This window comes from Motacilla alba, chromosome 26 (genome assembly GCF_015832195.1).
Source record: "Motacilla alba alba isolate MOTALB_02 chromosome 26, Motacilla_alba_V1.0_pri, whole genome shotgun sequence".
Classification (NCBI taxonomy): Eukaryota; Metazoa; Chordata; class Aves; order Passeriformes; family Motacillidae; genus Motacilla; species Motacilla alba.
In genome coordinates, this window is record NC_052041.1 from 178,306 (window position 1) to 201,972 (window position 23,667).

The 23,667-nt window shown below is 47.7% G+C and overlaps 2 protein-coding genes across 9 annotated transcripts in view; one reads left to right on the top strand and one right to left on the bottom strand.

Moving 5' to 3' along the window:
• Positions 1 to 1,661: 1,661 nt before the first annotated feature.
• Positions 1,662 to 18,590, bottom strand: DRAM2 (DNA damage regulated autophagy modulator 2). Of its 3 annotated transcripts, none has more exons than XM_038162349.1 (9): positions 18,523 to 18,590; positions 14,201 to 14,292; positions 10,625 to 10,782; positions 9,600 to 9,667; positions 8,972 to 9,111; positions 6,630 to 6,705; positions 3,237 to 3,319; positions 2,460 to 2,552; positions 1,662 to 1,975 (listed from the first exon to the last, which is right to left on the bottom strand). In XM_038162349.1, exons 3-9 carry the CDS (start codon positions 10,753 to 10,755, stop codon positions 1,868 to 1,870), a joined length of 699 nt encoding a protein of 232 aa, XP_038018277.1. In that variant the 5' UTR covers positions 10,756 to 10,782; positions 14,201 to 14,292; positions 18,523 to 18,590; the 3' UTR covers positions 1,662 to 1,867. The 3 variants fall into 3 exon arrangements, with proteins under 3 accessions (XP_038018277.1, XP_038018275.1, XP_038018276.1); XM_038162347.1 differs by having other exon boundaries at positions 6,630 to 6,807; XM_038162348.1 differs by lacking the exon at positions 18,523 to 18,590 and adding an exon at positions 15,316 to 15,505 and having other exon boundaries at positions 6,630 to 6,807.
• CEPT1 (choline/ethanolamine phosphotransferase 1) overlaps positions 17,570 to 23,667 on the top strand; it is a 33,237-nt gene continuing 27,139 nt past the window's right edge. For 2 of the 6 annotated variants that reach the window (XM_038162339.1, XM_038162345.1), the window contains exons 1-2: positions 18,516 to 18,646; positions 20,134 to 20,534. In XM_038162339.1, the coding sequence (XP_038018267.1) occupies positions 20,196 to 20,534 (339 nt within the window). In that variant the 5' untranslated portion in view covers positions 18,516 to 18,646; positions 20,134 to 20,195. Of the gene's footprint in view, positions 17,714 to 18,515; positions 18,647 to 18,717; positions 19,219 to 20,133; positions 20,535 to 23,667 lie in introns of those variants that run through there. The other 4 variants (XM_038162344.1, XM_038162341.1, XM_038162343.1 and 1 more) reach the window with 4 other exon arrangements.

The window sequence follows — 23,667 nt, forward strand, 5'->3', positions numbered from 1 at the left end:
GGGTTTTTTCTTCTCTTCCCATCATATCAGGCAAAGAGCTCTCTCCCTCCTTCTCCACAGGGATCCCATCACTGTTGGCACCATCTCTTGCTTAAACCATTTGTCAAATGAGCCTTGGGAGAGGCAAAGGATTCTCTCAGCTGAAACATCACATTTTTTACATTGGAGCAGTTAATCAGGAACTGGGCTTTACCTATTCCCTACTTAGGAAGTGTGGGGCCAAGTGTGCAGCTCTCCAGAGTGGCCGGGATCCCTAAGGATTCATCAGCAGGTAAAATACAATACTTGAGAAACCTTCCCAGGCCATCAAGCCCAGGGTTCTCTGTGACTCCATGTGAATTGCATACACCTGTCCTCTCACCCCACTGCCCTCAGCAGTATGGCTTTTTTTGACCCCCAATGTTGTTTCCACTCTGTGGATTGTCTGAACTCTGGCTGAACCAGGCTGGAGGTGCAGTAACAGGGATGGAGACATCCCATTTAAATTGGGAAGAAAGAAGCTACTCAGGGAAAGTTGGGGTTTCCAGGAGGCCTCCAGCTTAGATTAATTTCTCTCTGTGTGCTTTGTCTGCTCATTCAGGAAGGGAAGATGCCAAAGTAAGGGATTCTGGTGTGGGAGGAAATGTGCTGGAGCTCATGTACAAGCCTTGAGCAGTAACTTGGGAAGGGAACTGAGCTATTCCTGCCAAGCAGGGCTCAGAGGCAGCTGTGGAGGTACTTGGTAGGTCTGTATGCAATCAAATATCCCCTCAATCTGCTGTACTTTGGTAGAATTAGAGATGCTTGCTTTTAAGGCTTCTGACTTGGCCCTGGGCATGAGTGTGGGAGGTTGTTTCTATGGACTGACCCTGGAAGCAGCTGGTGTGTCTGGCATTTAGAGGCTTATGGAGCTCAGCCTCTGGAGCACACAGACACTCCACAGGGTTGGGATAAGGGCTGTCAGCACTCTGGGAGCTGCTGGAAGCAGCTGGAGGAAGGAGCAGCTGACTTAGGTTGGAGGCTCTCAGGGAGCACCAGTGATGTTAAGAACACGAGGACAGGGGTCGCACTCTGGGGTGTTTAAGGGACAGCTCTTGGCTAGGGAGGGAACAGGACATGGGCTGCCTTGGCCAACTCTCCCACCTGTGTAACAGGGACGCTTGGCATGAGAATTCCTGGGTCAACCTGCCTGTCAGCTCCAACAACTGCCAGGGAGAGGGAGGGAAGGAAGGCCAGGTTGGACAGGACCCGGAACAAGCTGGTCTAGTGGAAGGAGTCCTTGCGCATGGCAGGGGATGGAATGGGATGGGCTTTAAGGTCCCTTCTGAGCCACACCCTTATGGGATTCCATGTCTGTGTGGTTCCTGCTGCTCCCTGTCACTCCTCTCCAGAGCCAGCAGAGGGCTGCCCTTCCAGCAGGAGGGAGCTGCTCAGCTGCCTCTTGACCTCCAGAGCAGCCTGTGGTGTGAAGAGGTTTTTCCCTAAGGACTGCTCAAAGGATGGGGTGGCTTTGGGGTCCATCCCACCTGGCCCAAACTACAAGGCATGGATCTGCCCCCTAGGCCCAAGGGGAGCAGAGGTGAGGCTGGAGGCATTCAAAAGGATTTGGCGTGAGGAGCAGTGGAGAGAGGAGGGTGAGGGAGGTCAGACTGGGTGTGGAGGAAGAGATGAGGACACACAACTCATTAATAACCTTCATTTAATCCTTCATGACACTGAAAAATGTAGAAATGTCACAGACTCGTTCACAGTACTGGTAACATTTGCAAAGCTGTGCAAAGCCCTTGATGTCAAGTACAAGACAATCACTTCATACTTTTTTATATAAAATAAATGTTTAAAAATAACAGCTGTTATTGCTATTAAATTCCTGAGTTCACTCCATCCATCAGATGCTGCCTGCTATGAGCAGTGCCTGCTCTTCTGCCCTGAAGCTTCCTGGGCTCTCGTGCAGGGTCTGGCCCTGCAGGCTGACCACGGCTCGCAGGGAGATTTTCTGTGGAGGGAAAGCCAAGGAGGTCCCTGTGAGTGGCTTCCTCACTGCCTTGGCACTGGGAAGTTCAGTGGCCAGAGGAAACACCAAAGATTTTTGTAAACACCAACAGATCAGCTCAGAACTATATGCCTGGCTCCTAGCTGTGCTCTGGACTGGCTCCATCATTTGCCTTGTCCTGGAGGAAAAGGCCCCTGTGGCTGTGACAGGTCTGGAAATGAAGTCAGTCAGGGCCAGTCAAGGCTAGCTAAAGCCAGCCTGATGCTGGAGCCGTGGTAACATAGCAGGGACAGACTCTATGGGGGTCACTTAGAGCTGCTCATGGGTCTCAGCCCTGGTGACTGATCCATGCCAGGGTAATGACTGGACTCCATCACCTTAAAGGTCTTCTCCAACCAAAACAATTCCATGATCCCATAAAATCTAAGGCTGCCCTGCAGCACCACACTGGGCTATTCAGAAACAGAGAATGTTAACTTCATTTTACCTGGAAGTCACGGATGTAGGTGAGGAAGAAGCTGAGGAAGGAGAATGCCAGCGACCACTCGGAGACGGTGCTGATGATGTGGGGGGTGTAGCCCTATGTTACAGAGGGGAAAAAATCTGTGTGAAAACTGTTCTGGAACCTACAGTGGCACAAGGATGGCTTGTGACTTGTGACATCCCATGAGATCCTGCATCCAGAACTATTCCCACTGGAGACCAAAATCCCTTACTGTATCTGGAATCTCCAAGAATGAAGTGCTGAAGAATGAGAATGACCAGGAAAACACCTGCTCCAACTGGGATGATGCCCATTGGGAATTAAATACACACCTGCAAAACCTGAGGGCTCAATCCAGAGCTCAACTAACAAAGAGCAGGGAGGTTCAAGGCCCTCCTCAAGATGCAGGAGGGCTTAATTTAGAGTTACACTTGAAGATCCAACAGTTTTGTGCAATCAGAACTTCAACAAGTGCTGGCACAGGTTGCCCAGAGCAGCTGTAGCTGCTCCGTCCCTGGAAGTTGAAGGCCAGGGTGGACAGGGCTTGGAGCAACCTGGGATAGTGGGAGGTGTCCCTGCCCATGGCAGGGGGTGGAACTGGATGGTCCCTCCCAACCCACCCCAGTCTGAGATCCCACAATTCCAAGGAGCTGCTGGCTGGTTCGGCTGGCACAGCTCTCTCCTCTCCCACCCCAATCTGTGTCATGAACTGCAGGAAGTTCCCACCTGTCCCTCCAAATCCAAGTGAATTTGGTCTTCATTTCCCCCCCAATCACTTACTCTTTCCTGGGGGTCCCAATGCAGCTTCTGCACCAGGTTCTGTCCATACAAGCCACTGTACAGCACAACAGAGGACACAAACACTGAGGGAAGAGGTTAAGGAAGATTCAAGGCCAAGAATGAGGAACATGGAACTTGCAGACTGTGTTGAGCTGAGGCTATGGGATCTCAGCCTGAGAAGCAGTAATGGTGCCATGGACCATTCACACTGTGCCCTTCAACCCATAGCTTGTCCCATCTCACTGGTTATTGTCACGTGAAAAGGTTAATTTGAACCTAAACCCGTTATTTCTGCTCTCTGTGTGCTGCCTCTCGTTATTCCTCTGATCGAATGCAGCCCTCTCATGGAAGTGTTTAAGCTATGATCAGGTGTGCACACTTACTGAGCATTTTAATTTAATTTTACTGGTATTCCCCACCCTAATAAGAGTCTAGATCTCTTCCTGTGATGGCTTGTCAATGTCTCAACTACCTTGCATTTTTATTCTGTATCACCTGCAACAAAGAGGAGTTTTGGCTTTTCTGTTTCCCTCTTAGTTAAGGTTTGAGAAGTGCTTTGGATTTCATCCCATGTGACAATGATCCCCCATTTAATCCAAGACCTGGATCTTTCTGGAGTGTTTGATGTCACTTCTTCAACATCTTACAGAGGGAAGGTACCCAAAAAAGTGCTCCTGCTACACAACAAATGAAACTCAGATCATTAATTTATAGACAACCTGATTTTCATGGGATTAGGATATTAAATTCTTTAGTGGTTAATGAGATTAAACTAGAAGAGCCTCCTGATGTGAAAAATTAATTTTGGTGGTGAACAAGGCTGGACTTCCTAGCACAAACATTGCCTTAAGAACCCGGACTTCCAAAGCTTATTTAAAAATGGATGTGAGTGGTTTAGGAGCCCTGGTTACTCATCGGACCACAGACACCCAATTTTCTGCTTCATTGAACTGGGCAGCTCTGGGAGCTGTTTGTTATCTGAGTTCCTGCTGCAGTGGGAAGAATTTAATCATTGTGATAAAAAAATAACTGATTCCCATACACCCCCCTGCCCCCCCATTATAGTGGGACATCAATTGCCTTGCTCTGGGCTGGCATTTCTGCTGTTACACTCCACCACAGGACCACGAGTATTTCCACAGATTCAGAGAATTGTTTAGGTTGGAAAAGACCTCTGAGGTTGAGTCCAATTGCTCCCCAAGGCCAAGGCCACCAAAAACCCATGTCCCAAAGTGCCACATCCACATGCCTTTTAAATCTCTCCAGGGTTGGAGACTCCACCACTGCCCTGAGGCAGCTGTGCCAGTGCCTGACCACCCTTTCTAGGAAGAAATTTACCCTAATATTCAGCCTGAACTTCCCTTGGCACAGCTTGAGGCCATTTCCTCTTGTCCTGGCCCTTGATCCCCAGCAGCAGAGCACAACCCCATCCTGGCTGCCCCTTCCTGTCAGGGAGTTGTGCAGAGCCAGAAGGTTCCCCCTGCACCTCCTCTTCTCTGAGCTGAGCCCCCCAGCTGTTCCCTCAGCCACTCCTGGTGCTCCAGCCCCTTCCCCAGCTCTGCTCCCTTCCCTGGACACACCCCAGCCCCTCAGTGTCTCTCGTCAGGAGGGGCCCAGAGCTGTCCCCAGGACTGGAGCTGCCCCAGCAGTGCCAGCACAGAGGATGGGCATGGCTGTGATCCCAGAGCTGACACAAAATACATTTCCTTCTGTCTTCCAGTACCTGTTACAACCACTTAACCCAAGGCTACAGACTTCTTCCTTTCCCCATCTTTCCCTTATTGCATTATGAGCTGTTAATTTAGAACGATAATTCCCCTTTTCTTCCTCTTTCATTGTTATACATGTACACATCATTACTTCTACAACTTCCCTATAATTTTGGCTAGGCTACACTGGCACAAAAACCTCTACAAATCTTAGGTTTGTGGGCTTTTGGCATCTGTAAGAGGAACGTAACATGCAGCAGATCATATTGTTCATAGAACATATTTTAGTTTCACCCATTTGGTTCCTCCCTATTCAAAGCTGAAAATCTTGTTTGCTAATACCAAAACTTTCTGTTAAATACAACAATTCCCCAACTTTCTCAGATGATTTCCTTGCCAAGGCCCCTCAGCAGGTGAAGGTCCTTCATGATGGATAACAAGCCTGTGTCCTACTGTCTCTGCTCCTCTGACTCCTACAGATTCTATAATCCTGCAGCAGCAGGGATGGGAGCCCAGCAAGAAGCTCCAACATTGGGAAATGGGACATAGGGTTTAATGTTGGTATTGGCTGGAAATACGTGGGATTGGTGGGGATTAATTCAGTGGCCTGGATACAGCTGCAGATGGGACAGTGTCTATGCAATGGGTTTTGCAACTTGTGTCCCTGGAATTCAGGAAGTTTGGTGGTGTTGTCCTGTTTGGCACAAAAACTGAGTTTAATTCTTAAACCCAATTTCCAAGTCCATTGTGGTGAGCAGGAGAACTGTTCTGTTGCAGTTTCCCGACTATTTCAATGATTCGGGAGAAGAAAAGGCCTCTATTTCTGAGTGAGTTTGCCACATTTGTTATATATGGCTAAATGGGAGTGGATTCCCACTGAGAGAGGGCAGCACTAGAAGGTCCCTTCAACACAAACCATTCTGTGTTTATCTCTTTCTCTAAACCCCACAGCTGCTTCTAGCACTTGGAATTCAGAGCTAAAGTGGGTGATGGACTCTGATGCTGAGGGAGGGTGGTAGGGAATGCCAGTCAGAAATATCTTGTCTTTTGGGAGGAGATCAGAGGTCAAAGTCCCCTCCTGACTCACCCCTGAAATGTGCTCCACACTTGTCTCCCTGGCAAGTGCCAGCACATCATCCCTGTTCCAGAGCCAGCTGGCACAACCAGCCCTTCTCCACATGGTCTGTTTTCCTCTTGTGCTACATTCTGGGGGTGTTTTTTTCAGTTTTATCCAACTCTAACACTCTGCACCATTTTTGTCCTCTGGAACACACTTTTATTTCTTACCTGGTTTTTCCCCCCATTGAAACCACCCATCCCTTAAGCACACTTCCCTTTGGCCCCATATTTCTTAATTTAGTCAGACCTCTTGGGGATAAACTCTTATTTTTCCTATTTTCAGTCTCTGGTGTGCAGTGGGAAAGGGGAGGAGAAAGGGTAGTAACTGTCCCTCTTACCTTTTTTTTTTTTTTTTTCCAATATCCAGGGGGGAATATTAAAAGTATTAAAGGGATTAACCATTTTCCCTGAAATTCCCAGGCTGGAATACAGAACAGGGCACACTATAGGGTGTACAATCAAGGATGACAGGTCTCTTGTGGCACATGGTGGTGGTTCAGTTCAAGTAGGTGTAAATCCTGTGGAGACTGCTGGGTTTTGGTGCCACTGCCCAGGCAAAGGATACTGCTCAAGATGCTGGAACAGCTCCACAGGAACACGGCCAGGCGGGCCCAGAAGATGTCTTTGCTGTGAAGTTCTGGCTGCATCAGGTAGGACAAGATGGTCTGAACAAGCATGTAAATGGACCCCACCCCGAAGGTGAGGCAGGCTCCCAGCACGTGAATGTAGTATAGGATGCATTTCTAGGGAAAGAAAGGGCTGCCTGTGAAAACCTGGTTTAATTTTCTTCTGTAAACCTCTGGCATTCACCCTGCAGTGACCTTCTCCCATTCTGAGCTAAGCAGTTCTGGACTGTGCAAGTCCTCAGGAGACTTTTTTTGGAAGCACCATTGGAAGATGTCTGGAAGCCAGAACCTGCCAGCCTCTGGAATTTCTGCTTTTGTTAAGTTCTTGTGGTGAAGTTACAGGTCACAGCTGTACCTTCAGTACAGGAATTTGTGAGAGCTCTTCTCATATATTGACAATATCATAGGAATTGGGTGAGAGAATCCCTGCAGGTGGGCAGGGAGTGGGAGTGACAACACTTCTACCCCAGGAACCTGTGCATCTATGAAAGATTATGTAATACAGAAAAGACACAACATGATTCTAGCACCCAATTTTGAATTAAAAATAATGAGGTTTTGTATTTCTCTGAATGAACTCTGGTTTGAATAAAGATTGTTTGTCAAATTACTCTGAGGGAACAAGGTTCAATCAAGTAGCAATACTTAAAAACACCACCAGGAGAACCAAGTGTCAAATAGCAAAAATAACTAAAACCATAAGATATTCCAAAAAATCCAACCCAACTAAAAATTTATTATTAAAATATATGTATGTGAACACCCAGGTGTGCTCACCCCTTTACTCTCATCCCCAGCTTAGCACATGAGCCAGAGACAGGGAACAAAAAGTGTCATCTGACCTGTTGCACAAGGCAAGGCCTGGCAGCCTCCTGCACTCCAATCACGCAGATGTTTCCTGCCCTAAAACATGAGGTTCTCTGGGTATCTTACTGAGTAACTCTTAAGATCAAGCTTTTCCTTGTGCACTTTCTGTGCCCAAATGAATTTTAACTGCTGCATCTACAGAGAGAATTTCTATTTAAGAAATAAGCAGGTTTCAAATGTGTGTGCTCCAAAATCATGTACTGTGCAGGGAGGTGTCAGCAGAGAGAAATTCTCTATTTTCACACTTTGGGGTCTTCAATCACCAGTGGATTTCAGGGCAATATGCAAGTGCATCACTTCCAACTTTTGTTTTGCTTAAGATTAAACAATACATGAACTGTTACCAAATTCACATGCACTTCCTGAGTTTTGACTGTTGTGAAATACAAATAAAGTAGAAAAACCCTTTCTTGAGGGCAGTGGAGGGAAATCATGGAGTTGAGCAGAGCCTGGAGGATTCTTCTTGGTGGGTGTGGAATGGGAGGCTGGGACCTCTGAGGGCTCTAGAAAATAGTAAATAGATTGAGGCCTCCAAAAGAAAAAATGCCTAGAATGAGAGTGCTGAGGTTTCTAAGACAGGGGCTGCTGAAGCACTTGAGGAGCTGTGCTAGGGAAAAGGTGGAGCTTCCCAAGAGCTATTCCTCTTTCGTTTTCCCTGTCCCTAATCCAGCAGGAGCCCAAGGTGACACTGCAGCCTGTGGTGGCTACAGGCACCACAACAGAGCCCCAAAATCCATCAGGTAATTAATGCGATAAGGCTGGCAATTATACAATCACCTGGCAAATAAAGGCAACGATGGGGACCTGCTCATGGTGTGACAGGTGAGAATATTTGATTTGGGTTTTTTTTGAGTGGAAAGTATTGGGGAGAAAAAAAAAAAAAAAAGAGACCTGGGATAGAGAAAATCAGAAGAATTAATGTTGCAGAATTTTCAAGAATTTGAGAAGGTTTGAAGGAAAATCTACCCAAGAGGGCAGGTTTTCCAGAGCTGGGCTTGTGGGGTTGGGTGGTTTTGTTGGCTTTACTTCTAGTTGTAACTAGTTTTTGATATCTTTTATACTATTTCATACCTGATTCTCCTGAGCCACAGTTGTGGGCTTTCAATCTGGATCTCAGGCTTTCAACTTGCCAGGAAGGAGATCCAAGTGTGGCTTCTGCAATGCTTGGTGGTTATGAATGTGTTGAAATGTCATGAATAGCTGCTCACAAGTCCCAAAGCAAATAAGGAATAACTAACAAATTAAAAGTCAAACCTTATATTTTTTAACTGTTCTCTGTAGAGAATTTCACAAAAAAGCAGTTTGCCATGGAAAGTTGCTTTCCATAAATCTGCAGTTTATCAGATATGACATCAGGTATCTCAGAACAGACACAGCTCTGGCAGGGGCAGAGCAGTGCAGGCACAGCACAAACCTGGAAATTTGCAATAATGCAGAGTCCAAAGCAGCTCATCCATCCCAGTGTGAGGCCCAGCTTATTCAGCCTGAGGATCTTGGGTTTTTCTGGGCTCAGGGCAGATACTTGTTTGTACCGGACGTACATGGTGGCCATCCCTGTCAAAGACAAAGCCACAGGCAGTAAGATTCCTGCTGGGGAGCAGTGTCCTTGTTTACCTGGGAAGATGCTGAGTGCCAGAGGCAACTTTTAAAATACAAAAATTTTTTTTAAGGCGCAGTGAAATAGGAAAGCTGAAAGGCTGGAAGTGAAAATTGAAACAATATAATGGCAAAGAAGTCAAATAAATAGATTTTCTATCTATTTCATTTAAAAGCCATATTAGTTTTTTTCCCTCCTTCCATTGCTGTAGCACAGGTAAGACGACTGCCTTGAATTTGCATTTTTATTGCTTTTACTTTTCTGGTTTTTTGAACGCATTTTTTGTCCTTCCAGAATTCACAAATGCCATTATTATTGCTCAGTATTTAGCTTTTGAGTAAGAATTCTGGGCTGTTTAATGATCTGGAGAAGGAAGTGAAATTTTTTAAAGCTGTTGCATTCCAGAACTGCCTGCAGCTCACCAAGGACAGTTTTCTGTACTCACCCAAGAAGGTTGAAACATTTAACATGATCCCAAATAAGCATCTTTCAGGTGGTATTGTCCCTGTATCACTGGAAAAGATAAATGGAGTGATACATATCCTATATTATTTATATTAAAAATACTTCCAACACAACTTTACTTATTTCAGTCTACAAAGGACATGTAAAAAAAGTGCCTCCCAGATGATTTTCACTGAATTTTTCATTACTCAAAACTATGCTGTGTTGGTTTTATTGCTGTAGAAATCACCATGGTAAAGACAAGCTCTCCTTGGAGCAGGGAATGATCATGCTCAGAGTAACTGTTCCTTTCATATTGATCTTGGTGCCATAAAAGGTGAATAAAAAGGATTAAAACTGGAAAAATGAAGAACATGGAAAACTGAAAGAGCAAAACTTGAGTTATATATATATATATATATATATATATATATCAGCCTTGATAGAATAAAGTTGGCAATGTAGATTTTAGTATGGATTTTCTGGTGCAACAAACCTGCTGGTGGCAGCAAGTGGCTTCACTCTGACCAGGGATGTGGTGAGGCACCCCACTTCATCATCATTTTAAGGGTATGTTCACAGAGCCAAAGCTTAGAGTTTTGCACAAAACCAGACATCTTTAAATAGAGTAAATCACAAATCCCAGAACGGGTTGGGTTGGGAAGGACCTTAAAGCTCATCTCAACTATCTCATTCCAAGCAGGAACACCTTCCACTATCCCAGGTTGCTCCAAGCCCCGTCCAACCTGGCCTTGGACACTTCCAGGCGTAGGGCAGCAAGAGTATCTCTGGGCAACTTGTGCCAGGATTCACCACTCGGACAGGGAAGGAATTTCTTCCTAATATTTAGCCTGAATTTCCCCTCTGTCAGTTTAATATTACCTATAACTATATATATAATGGCTATAAAGAGTAATTTTATAACCAGAGTTGTTGAGTAAGAACTGCTATTTAAGTCTGGAGTTGGGAAGAATTCACAGGAGTAGGGTCATTTCAGTGCTCTGGCACAGGGTGGACATCACTCACCTGATGTAGGGCACCAAAGGGTCAACGTGGTGCAGGACAATTGCAGTAATGTAGGAAAACACAAATGATGCTGCTGACCACACAACCAGCGCCACGGGCAGGAACGAGAGGCCTTGCTGGAACCACCACATTTCAGAGCTCACTTCTGCCTCCAGACACTGTGAAGAACCAAATGCAAAGGTTTACTAAGAGTTCTCAAACATTTACTGAGATTCTCAAATTTACTGAGTTTTCAAGGGTTTACTGGGAGTTCTCAAATGTTTACTGAAATTCTCAAAGGTTATCTAGGATTTTACTATGAGGACTCTGAAGTTTTGCTTTCTTTGAGGCAGGCTGCTTTCCATACAGCATATCTCTCAGTCCTCTCCTGCAAACCCAAAGTGAACACTGACTTCACAGAAGAAATCATAAATAAGCAGAATTAAATCTGGAAATGTTAATTCTGAAATTCTTAAGAGTATCATTAGAAACCAGTACTGTCATTTTACTATGTGGCTTGGATTTTTTGCTGCCAGAAAAGGGTCAAGTGGGTCACTGTGAGTAAGTGACTCCATTTTCTTCTCAGCCTTGTGTCACAACAGCAGGTCAGTAGAGTGAGCTGACAGAGAATGTGTCCCTGCACTGACACTGCAACTGATGGTGGCCATGGCGGAGCCTCCAGCTTCTATTAACACTTAGCTGGGTAGATGTGGAGGAAATGACCCAAAATTACTTTAATACCTGCCCTCAATTATTCCCTGTCAGACTCTGTGACTCGACATCTGTTATAGAGTCCCAGGGCTGGAAGGGACTTTTAAACCCCATCTTGTTCCACCCCCTGCCATGGGCAGAGACATCTTCCACTACCCCAGGTTGCTCCAAGCTCTGTCCAACTTGACCTTGGACATTTCCAAGGATGGGGCAGCTCCAGCTTCTCTGGGCAACTTGTGCTAGAGCCTGACCACCCTCACAGGGAGAAAAATCCCTATATCCCATCTATCCCTGCCATTAGTTGCACACAGATTGGTTTTATTTTCTACTGAGTCCTCTTTGCTTCACAGTCTCATTTTGTTGTCTCTCCATAATGTGCTGATGGGGTCTCTCAAAGCACTGGGGAGTTTCCTGGGCTCACTGTGTTAATGTTGAGCAAAGAGCTCAATTTCCCCACATCTCTTCCTCCCATCCTGTCTAGATTTGGGTATTGCCAAGGAGAAGACTGTACTGAGGTACCTCAGAGAGTGGGACAGAAAATGACTTTGCCATTCAGCAACAATTTTTTAAATTAGTTTGTTTTTTTAAATTTATCAATGTTTAAGATGAAATGTCAGTGAAAATATAAAAACCCTTCATAATTTAGATTAAATAAAAAATGAGGTAATGTTTAGATCTATTTATTCTATGCTGTGAAGTTAACTGATGGAGGTTTGAGAACATAAACCCAATTCCTTTTTGGAGCGTAAATCACAAGAACTTTCCCATGGATTGTAATATCAATAATAATAATAATACAATATTAACAGGGCAGGGGCACCTTTCACTAGAGCAGGTTGCTGAGCTCCATCCAGCCTGGCTTCATGACCTCTCAGCTATCTGAGTTTACTGCTACCGACCACAGCCCTCACACTGAAGCGTTGCTCACAGCAGTTGCTGTTTTACAGGTGAGAGGAAAAGATCCACATGCAGTGCAGTGAAATTATGAGTCTGTACTCAGACTGTCCAGTTCCCTAAATCCCAGCCTGACAGCAAATCTGTGTCTCAGCCCAGTTCACTAAGAGCAAGAAGGGTGTCTTAGGTTGGAAATGGGGGGTATATTCTATTCCTATCTGATGGGGCAGTTATCTTCTGTTAATTGGGCAGTTTTTCTTTATCTCTTCCACAACCAATCCTCCCTCCAGGAGATCTCTTCTGTTAATGGGCCATTGAGTGCCACAGCATGGCTGACAAAATTCCATCATGCCATGGGGAGATGCTCTGCCCAGAGGGAGGAGGCAAGCATTCCTACCTGGATATAATCAGACATCTGGAAGACTACAGGCAGCTTTTTCCACCAGATTCCCAGAGGAGCAGCTGTCTTTTCCACTGGATTCCCAGAGGAAGACCAGGCCCATCTACACCATCACTGGATCTTCAGAGGAAGACTACACAGAATCAGTGATTCTGATTCTGCAGGATCACTGCTCCAACAGAACCACACCTGGCACCGCAGGAGGGCTGCAGCCACCATTCCAATTGGACTACAACCACCACCCTGACCCACAGGGTGTCAGGTCATGTTCTGATTCTGTCAGAGTTGTTTTGTATTACTGCATTGTTAATTTCATTTTTATTTTCTTCCCTAATAAAGAACTGTTATTCCTGCTTCCATATCTGCCTGAGAGCCCCCTTAATTTCAAAATTATAATAATTTGGAGGGAGGGGGTTTACATTTTCCATTCAGGGGAGGCTTCTGCCTTCCTTAGCAGACACCTGTCTTTTCAAACCAAGACAAAGGGCCACCCTAGCGAGCTCACACAGAGAGAACTGTGACTCCTCCCTACTCTTGCTGCAAAAGCAAAGTAATTTGCTACTAGCTTCCAACACAACCAGAGCAATTTCAGCCTCCCAGAATGGCTGAGGCAGGGAAGGAGCCCCGGAAGTCACCTGGGCCATTCCCCTGCTCTGGTAGCAGGGCCACCAGAGCGAGTAGCGCAGGATGACATCCCAAGGATGGAGATATCACAGTCTTTCTGGGGAGCCTGGGATGACCAGTGCCAGTCACCCTCACAGGGAAAAAGTGTTTCCTGATGGTCACTGGAGAGAAGAGGAGAAAAAAGTGTTTCAACATAGTTAAAACTGGAGACTGTAAATGGAAGATGAAAAAGGACAAAAGTGAAGAGCAAATAATGGAGAGTGCACATCCAGGGGCATCCAGGCAAAGATCTGTATGAGAGAAAAGCAAAATAATGTTGAAAGAAATTAGAAGGAAGTATTGAGAGATTTTAGAAGGGCATGGCCTGGGGTGGAGAGGCTAAAAGAAAGGAAGAAGAGAAAAGGAAGAAAGAGGAAGTACCGAGACCAGAAAGTGTCATGGTGAGAAAAAAGTTGAAACAAAAGTGGGTGAATCTTGCAAGAGATCAGAGCTGGTCAACCTTCACAACCCTTGCATAGAATGGACAACTACAGCCTTGTAGAAGTGAAGATTCAGCTGCTTGTGAGAAAGCTGGTTGGTGACAGGTAAAGGTGTTTAACAGGATATGTAGTGAATAAGAACAGACTGACAGAATTTAAGTTGCCTGATCTCTTGCCCATTTTTAAGCTAAGTATAAAGTTTGCCATCTGATCATGATTTTAAGACTGCAAGCAGTAATGACTGTAACTTCACAAAACCATCTCTATGGGATTCAAAATGAGTAAACTTGGAATTTGAAAGAGAAATGCGGATTTTGCATGACATTCTCTGTTATAAATGTTATATTCCTGGGGATGTAATTCCCAGCTCCAACCAGTCAGTCTGAATATACTTTTCATTTCATATTTAAATATTCATAGTGCCTTGATTTTATTTCTGACAAATAAAAACAAACCAACCAATGAACCAACCAACCACATTCCACATACCTGAGAAAAAGGGCATCAGAGGACATGTCATTTAAGGGGAATCCAAAGTCATTTTTCTGCTGAAGCTCGACGTTCGCTTCATTTTTCTGACTCTGAGATATAAAGAAAAATAAGCAAGATGTGAGGTTCTTCTGTACCTCTTGCCATGCTTATTCTTCTTAGCACCTTCTGTTAGTTACTGCTGACTGGACACAGATTAGACTGTTGGCTTGCCCCACCGTGTGTTTCCTGCATTCCAAGCAGGTTAAGGAGTGCAGCTGGTGTGTGGTGGGGAGGTAGAAATGAAGAAAAACTGGTGTTTAAGGTTCTTTAATTTTAGGAGTTGTCTACACAACCTTTTAACTTGAACTGAAGAGCTTTCAAGAGCTGAAGTGAATGCAACTAAAACCAGTGCCTAAGACCACGGCTTTCACCTAAGAAAGGGAACAGAACATGAAAGGGGAGACTTCCCATTTCATTGTGGACACACATCCCAATGTCCTGCTGGTGCAATGCTAAATACATGTCTGGAAGGGGCTGGAGCAACCTGAGTATCATATGACCATTTAAGCTGGAAAAGGCCTCTAAGATCATCAAGTCTAACTGCTCCTCTGGCACTACCAAGGCCACCACTAAACCACATCCTCAGGTGCCACATCCACAGCTTTTAAATCCCTCCAGGGATGGTGACTCCACCACTGCCCTGAGCAGCTGTGCCAGTGCTGGACAACACATTCCAGGAAGAAATATTTCCCAATATCCAACCTATACTTCCCCACGTGCAGCTTGAGGCCAGTTCCTCTTGTCCTGGCCCTTGATCCCCAGCAGCAGAGCCCCAACTCCCTTGGCTGCCCCCTCCTGTCAGGGAGTTGTGCAGAGCCAGAAGGTTTCCCCTGAGCATCCTTTTCTCCAGGCTGAGCCTCACCCCAACTGCTCCTGGTGCTCCAGCCCCTTCCCCAGCTCTGCTCCCTTCCCTGGACACACCCCAGCCCCTCAGTGTCTCTCTTGTCAGGAGGGGCCCAGAGCTGTCCCCAGGACTGGAGCTGCCCCAGCAGTGCCAGCACAGGGAACCACGCTGGGCCTCCTGGACACACCACAGCTGTGACAGCCCAGATGCCATTGGCCTGCTTGCCCACCTGGGTTCATGTCCAGCCACTGTCACCAGCATTCCCAGATAATTTTCCAGCTTTCCAGTCACTCCTTCCCAAGCTTGGAGCATTCCATGGGATTGTTGTGCTCCTGACTTCTCCCACAGGTTTGAGGCACTGCTTTGAGGGTGCAGAGGGGCTGAAGCTCTGTGGGGATGAAGCTCACAGACAATGCAGATTCTCCACCTGCTGATGGTATTTACGAGCCTGTGCAGACTAATTTACCTGGGCTAGGACAAGCTTAGTAAGGTAGAACAGCTATTCCCAACTTCTCCCTGCATACTGCCCTTACTACAAAATAAATGTGTCCACATGGGCAGCTCATCAGCACTGTCTGCTCCAAAGCAAGCTGGGAGGCAGAGAAGCCCTCACTCTGTTAGGACTGGGAATCTCTCTACCCTGAGCTGTTAACTGAGCCCAGAGCTGAGCCCTGCACATGACTTATCATCATTTTCATGTGGTCTGGCACAAAGAGCACCTTCAGACACACCACAGAGCACTGCTGAGGGCACAGCTTCTTATCCAGACCAACCCCCACCCTGCACAGACACCCCAACAATCCCACCCTGGGCATCCCTGGCAGCGCTGTCCAAACACTCCTGGAGCTCTGGCAGCCTCAGGGCCGTGCCCATTCCTGGGGAGCCTGGGCAGTGCCAGCACCCTCTGGGGAAGAACCTTTCCCTGATCTCCAGCCTGACCCTCCCCTAACAAAGCTCCATCCTGTCCCCAGGGTCCTGTCCCTGGTCACAGAGAGCAGAGGTCAGAGCTGTCCCTCAGGAGGAATCTGCAGCCCCCCAGGAGGATCATCCTGATGGCACCAGTTGGGCTCTGCCCCTCTTGCCTTCCCCAGCAGAAACCCCCTCACTAACTCTCCTTACACTAAAACAGTTTTATAATTTTCTCCTCCTTTAAATTCTCTTATGTCAGTCAAGATCTACCCTGAGTTCTTTTCTCCCTCCATCTCTCTCCTCATTAAATATTTCACAGTGGAATCAAGTCAGTTTTCCTACTGTTCTGGGGGCAGACTGTACATCTCCAACACAGGCTTCACTCTGCAAATCCCTGGGCACAGTCAGGGCAGGGTGTACTCCAGGCTGCCCCAACTTCCTGCTGTGCAGCTGCCTTGCATCCCTGTCAGTTCCCAGGCTCTGTCTGGGCACAGAATGAGGCACCTACAAACACCAGAAGGCAGAAAGGAATTGCCATGTGCCAGATACAAGGTCCTGAGATAAATTAACACCTCATCCTATCCCATTGTTTTCAACAGGGAGAAGGAAACACACACTCAAACTCCTCGTTTTTTCATAATCTCCTTCGCAAGCAGATTAAACAATAGCAATGGCCAGCCTCAATCTTCCATATAAATATGATTTTCTTAAACATCTATCTTGATCTTCGGGCACTTTCAAGTTCTAAGGGTTTTTGTTTTAAGCTCCAGTTTGAGTATCAGAGACTGTTTCCAATATCAAGAGCAAGTGAAGAATGTGTTTCAAAAGCAAAGGAGATTTTAACCCTCTCAAAGTGTTTCTCCCAGTGCAAGAATGCAGCCACACCCTACCCAGGCCGGAGCATGTGGAATAGAATCTCCAGAGGAAAATGAAAGGTGGGCAAGACCATCAAGGGCAGGAAGTTCATATTACCTGGAATGACAAAGCTGCAAAGATGGTTGAACTACAAGGGGAAAAGGGAAATTCGTGAATTACTGATGATCCCTGGGTTGTCAACTTGCCTCTTCCCTGTTCTGCAGCCAGACAGGCAGAGAAAGCACTACCTAGGGACACTTCCTTCTGTCTCCAGCAAATTGTCCAGTGGACAGTGCTGAGGGAAGGACAGAGCAATTTGTCTGTGCCTTCCTAAGCAAACAGAGTCTGGATGGGGCTGTGACTGAACAGCCTGCACAGGTTAGGTCCTACTGATAAGCCATGGGTAAAGGTCACTGATCCTCAAAGCACTGACGTCAGGAAGTAGGAAATGTGTCACCTCTGCCGTCCCTGCTGCAGGGTAATGACAGGTGACTCATTTTGAGTGTTTTCTCAGTACAGACACCAAAAAAGTTGCCATGAAATCTTTCAGTCCTGGAGGGCAGCTTCCAGGGGGTCTCCATGTTCTGGCCCTGCTCCTGTTCCCCGGCCCTTGGCATGGCCTGGAGACAACCCAAACAATGCCAGGGCCAGGACACTGTGACACAAGATGTCCCCAAGCCTGCTTGGCACACCCAGCACACTGGCTGGGTGACAGTGGCTGGGTGCTCCGACGGATCCAGGAGCTCTGTGTCAGGGATGAAGCCACAGCACTGGCCAATCCCACTGAATTGCCTGACCTGAATCCTCGGGGCAGAGCCACAGGGAGATTTCCAGGGTACAGCTGGGACTGGAGTCACTGCAAGGTCACTCTGGGAGTGGGGGTGCTGGGGGCAATCAGAGAGGAAAGGGAAAAGGAACTAGGATGGAGGGAGGTTTAGGAAAGCAGGAAAAGGGAATGAAGGGGAGAAACAGGAAGCTGAAGGCAGAGATGAAGGGGCAGAGGGGCTCAGTGGGGTTCTCGGGGCAGAGGAGTTACTGGAAGTGATGGCGGTTCACTGGGGATGTGGTGGGGGAGTCACTGGGCAGCAGGGACGGTGGTGGGGGTCACTGGGGCTGACAGGGGGGCACAAAGGGGATGAAGGGGATTTGTCAGGAGAGGGAGAGGGGACAGCTGAGGTTTCTGGGGGTCTGGAAGGGCAGTGGAGACTGCAGGGCACCCGGTGGGGGCTGCAGTGGGGTGGGGGGCACGGAGTAGGGTGGGTGTGACATGGAGGGGGTCAGGGGATACTGGGGGATCACTGAGGCGGCGATGAGGGCTGACAGAGGCCATGGCGTCACTGAGGATGGGGGGATCTCTGAGGGGATGACAAGGGGTTTCCAAGGGGGTCTCTGACGTGGTGACAGGGACATCGGAAGGCCGCTGAGAGAGATGAAGGGAGGTCCCTGAAGGGGTGACAGAGCATCTCGGAGACAGAAACACCGGGCGGTCGCTAAGAGGAGTGACAGGGAGACCGAGGGGTGGTGGCTGGGGAGGTGACAAAGGTGGCTGGGGGAGTAACACAGGTGGCTGGGGGGGGTGAAGGGGAGGTTGTGGGTTCTCTGAGGGGGTGGCAGGGGTGACAGCGACGCGGGGTTCGGTATTTGGGTGCCCCCGTGCCCCCCCCCCTTTCACCTCAGCCGCTCCCGCGCCGTCCTCGCGCTGCCCCGGCCCCGCCCCCGGCGCGCGCTGCCACCGCCTCCTTTCCGGCCGTCGCAAAAGGGGCGTAAAAGAAGCGCCGCCCGGTGCGGGAGCGGAGGTAGCGCGGGGGGCCCGGCGGGGGCTGAGGGCGCGGGGCCCCGGCCGGGCGGGGGCTGAGGGCGCGGGCGAGCCCTGCGGCGGGGCTGGGCCCGGGTCCGTGCCTGGGCTGGGCCGGGGGCCGGGAGGAGCCGGGGCTGCGCCGTGGGCGAGGGCGAAGCGCCGGCGGGGCCAGGGGTGCCCTGGGCCCCTCCCCGGCCGGGTGTGTGCCAGGCCCGGTGGGAGTCCCGCGGCAGCCGGGCCGGCCGTTTGTTTTGGAGGACGAGGCGCTCCTGGGCTGCTTTCCCCCGGCTCATCCCCTCTGGATAAGGGAAAAACCCAGTTTAATGCACCGGGAGTAATTTTTCTGGTCATCCAGGGCAACGCCCACAGGGACCTCCGCGGTGACTAATTCTGGGCTCCTGGCGGTTGGAGAGGTGCAGCTCTGTTTCCTCCCGAGCTTATCGAACACAGTGAAGGCCCTGCCACTTTCTCCTCTCCTCCCTCTGACGGCGCTGCCTGAGGTGGCTTTTCACTGCTGGAATTTGCCTTGCTGAGGGTGTGGAGAGTGGAGCTCAGATCACTTGTTCTTAGGCCAGTGATGACCTTTGATTTGCACAGTTTTCTCTACCCATGCAGTGCCGATGGCTTTAGAACTCTGTCTTCTTCCTTTCTCTGCTTTATTTGCTGGACTTCAGCCGGGTTTTCTTTTTTTTTTTTTTTTTTTTTCATGGTTGTCTCCTATAGATAAACAGCAAACTCATTTTGAGTCTCCTTTCTCTACTAGTTTCTCTGCTTCTTGTGGAGAGTTACATGTCTCTGGTCACCTGCTTTCAAGGGAGATGGAACATTGTGAGGGTTTTTGTTTGTGCTGAAAAAGTTGTTCCTGACCTTGTGTTTTCTTTTCACAGCTGCTTCATGCTGACTCTGGCCAGCTCAAGCTCTCCAGCTCCTGCATGTTTTCTTGTATATCTTGAAAGTTGAACAGACAATGAGCTGGGTTAAATTTAGAGAGGAAAAAAAGCTACAGCAAAACTGAAATAAGGAACAGAAATCTGAAAAAAAAGTGCATAACTGTTTTTAAGTGGTTGTCCAGCAGCACTGCGGAGACAAGGCTGCTCCAAACCAATTTAACTTGAGACTTTTCGGTCTCAGTACAGTTTTTGGTGCTGTCAGTTGATAACCTGAATGGTGTCACCTACTCTCCTGGGAGAGGTTTGAGGGGTCTGGCTGTGCCCCAGTCTGTAACACAGCTCACTGCTGGGGTTGAGAGTTTCTGCTGCTGCTGGAATTTTGGCTGGTGGCTGCAGGGTTTTACTGCTGCATTTGGAGCACTTGTTTCTTCTCGTTCCATCAGCAATTCTCCAAATAGCTTTCTGTTTCAAAGGAGTAGTCCTATGAAATTATCTTGCTTTACTGATGGCAAATGAAATGCTCTTTAGGGCAGCAACTGGAAACTTTTGATATCCATTTGTGTGCTCAGGTGTGTCTTGCCCCTTTGTGTTGCAGGATCATATGGTTCTCCAGCCCAGCTGCTGTCTGCCCAAGACAATTCCTAGGCCACCCAACCCATGAGTGGGCACCGGAGCATCAAGAGGCGATGTGGGGAGTCGCACCTGGAGGGCCCCGCGGGCTGTGGCCACGGCCCCAGCGCTGCCTGCGTGCTCAGCAAGCTGGTGCAGCTGCCCACACCGCCCCTGTCCAAGCACCAGCTCAAACGGTTAGAGGAGCACAAATACCAGAGTGCCGGACGCTCCCTGCTTGAGCCCCTCATGCAGGGCTACTGGGAATGGTTAGTTGGAAGAGTGCCAGCTTGGATTGCCCCCAACCTGATCACCATCATCGGACTGTTAATAAATATATTTACAACTCTGCTATTAGTATGTTACTGCCCAACAGCTACAGAACAGGTGAGTTACGGACTCCTGACACGCTTTGTTTTGGTTGCTGTCGCTGGTTTTGGGTGGGTTGTCGCTTTGGGGGGAGCTGGTTCTTGCTGTTCAGCCCACAGTCCTCATCCTTGTAACCTGTTCTCTGTAAATGTTTGTGCCTCTCTGTGATGCTGGCATGCAGAGAGAGCAGCAGTTCCTGGGGCAAACATACCCATTATGGAGCAGGATCTGACACCAAAGCAGCCATGAGGGACCTGCTGCACAAAGCTCAGCCATGCCAGGAGTTGGAGCAGTGGCTCTGCAGCTGCCTGGCCTGTGTGGCAGGAGGGGTTGGTACCTATTTACTTTCTGTGACCGGAGCAGGGTGACTCCCCCTCGGCTCTGGGATCAAGGTTGCCACACAAGCTGGGTGGCTTGGACGTGCTGGGGCTGCACCAGAGCCAAGGCACTCAGCCCTAGGGTAGTGCCACTTAAGATATCAAAGCTGCTGTGACCAAGCCCAGCTTAGTGAGCCACTGGGACACCTTCCTGGGCCCCACAGGTTCAGTGTCCTGGCAGCTCAGCCAGGACTTTGGCACAGCATGGTGGAGTTGTGTGCCTGAGCTGTGACTGTGCTGTGAGAAGGCCAGATAAAAGTTAGTGGTTTTTATTCTTTGTTCTGAATGCTCTAAAAGTGCCTCACCTGCCCTAAGCAGAACTATTTTAACCTGATTTCAGGGCTACAAAAGTCTTTTTGAGGCATTTCAACTTCCCTCTATCACCAGTTACCTCATAAGGCACTTGAAGACTCATTTTTGTGCTCTGGAAGAGTTTTCACTAGAATGTTGACTCTTAAAAGCTGCTTTTATGCCTGTGCACTGAGAAAGGGAGTTATTTGGTATAGAAATGTGTTACACACCACATGGCTGTGAACGTCTCAAGAGTTCCAGCTTTTAAAACATCTGAACTCCTTCCTAACCAAGTCTCCCAGCTGAGGTTGGGAATCCAGCAGAATACAGTTTGTTCCCCACCAGACTCCAAAATCTCACATAGGCTGGCACAGTCAGCACTGCATCCCTGCTCCACGTATGACATGGGAAAGGGCTATTTGCCTCTCCTAGAAATCTGTTGAAATAGATTGTTTCACAATAATCTGTGGAATTTGGCAGGTGTAACATAAACAGTGACTATTCAGTTTGAGCAGGGAATACTTGGAGCAGCTCTTTCCTTTTCCAGGCTGTGGCATTGTGGTGTGTGTTGGTTTAACTTGTGTTTACTTTTGAGCAGGGTTACATGGGGGCTCAGACTCTGAAATCTGGTCTGATAGAGAGACTTCAGCTCTCAGGAACCCAGAGCTGATTTGGGTCACTAAACCAAAGCAGAATTTAGAATTTGGAGAACAGTTGTGTCTTGGTTGGTAACTAAACTTCTCAAGTGCCCAGGAAGCTGCACTCAGAGCATCAGAAATTCAGTGTTAGATGAAGGCTGCTCTATGAAAGCACTGTTTGGTGTTTAACAGTTGGAGAAGTACTTTGTGTGAGGTGAATGAGATTTTTCCCCTCACTTGAACTGAAAAATAACTTGGTGCTGAGGCAGCTTTCGTCCTGATCTGATTTGCCACATGGCACAGCATGACCAGGGAGGTTCTTTTTAAGTGTCAAGGAGCTGTCTGGGGAAGAAAATAGGGCTCTGAAACTCCAGGAGCAGAATTTCTCCTCCTCCCCACAAACCACTTTTGATTTCTGATGTAAATTTTCTCCTCCTTGTAGCTCAGCCTTAGTTCTGCTTTTTTTCAAGAGTGAGTCCTCCTTTCCTGTGGCTGAAAGGTGCAGCCAGGGCAGAGCTGTCACTCAGGGCCTCGTGCAGCCAGAGAGTAAAGGAGATGCAAATACTTCCTGCTTAGCTGGGAGGACCCAGCTGGAAAAGTGCTGACTGATGGAATGGTACCTGAGTTTAAAAAAAAAATAGGAAAACTTACCTGGATAAGGAGAGAGCTGTGAAATCTTACTTGGATATAAATAGGTCTAAGTGGAAACACTTAAACTGCTCATGAAAGGAGCTTTTAAGAAAGGAGAGCCAGCAGATTGATTTTTAAGTTTATAGAGAAACCTTCAGGGTGATGCAATTTAACTTGACTGGGGCAGATAAAATCTGTACGTGAGGGATAAAAATGAGAGGGAGTTGTGTGGCATGAGAACCTTGGCTAATGTGGTGCTCTGCTCTTGGGTGACACATTTCCCCTTTCTCACCTTGTGCTATTTGTACAGACAGTACTGAAAGCATATCACAGCGGCGGCTTTTGGGGCAGAACGAACTGTTTTGGTAAATGGCAGGAGCAATGCCAGGTGTAGAAGGAAATATATTTAAGTTGATGTGCTACAAATTAGTCGTGGTTGTGTTGGCCAAAACCAGCTGGACTTCAGGGCTTTATGAGAGGCAGGTCAGCTTGATTAAGCTGTATTTGGTTTTTCTTGGTATCATCTGTAAAATAAAGCTGCTCATAAATGCTCACTTCTGTAAAGTGTGTTAAATGTAAAGATTGCAAAATAGCCAATAACGTCTGATTTATGAATGTGTAAACGGAGATGGAATAATGGCAACTCCCTGGCTTTGGTGTTCTTAATGGTTTATGCTTCGAAAAGCATAAAAAAGCCTGGATTGTAGTCTTTGCTCCAGCAGGGCTTTGGCATTGTTAGTGTTTCTGTCAGAGTAGAAATCGTTTTCATGGATGTGACCATTAAGGGTTCTTAATGTAGATTTGCAAAGCTGCTGGTGCCTTGTATTGGAGGGGACACTTGGTGGTGGAGGGGCTGTGCTGCAGAGCTCCAGAAATGTTCTTGGACTCAAAGTCTGGGCACTGGCAGTGACACAGCTCTCAAGTGGTGAAGGGCTGGTGAAGATGAACACTGGTGAAGTGTTTGTGACAAAGTTGGGGGCTAAAAGTTCCCAAGTTTCTGTAATTACTGTGACAACTTGCACATATTTAATGAGGGCTTTGTTGTGCACCACTTTGCAAATGTAGTATTACAATTTTTCCAGCTGTACAGAGCAGCTTCCTACTTTAGACTAGGGACTGTAGCTATTAATCTGTCACTGGTTTATTTACATTCCACATGTAACAACCCATTCTGTCCATCCTTGCAAGGACCACCTGCTGAAAGGTCCCTGGGTG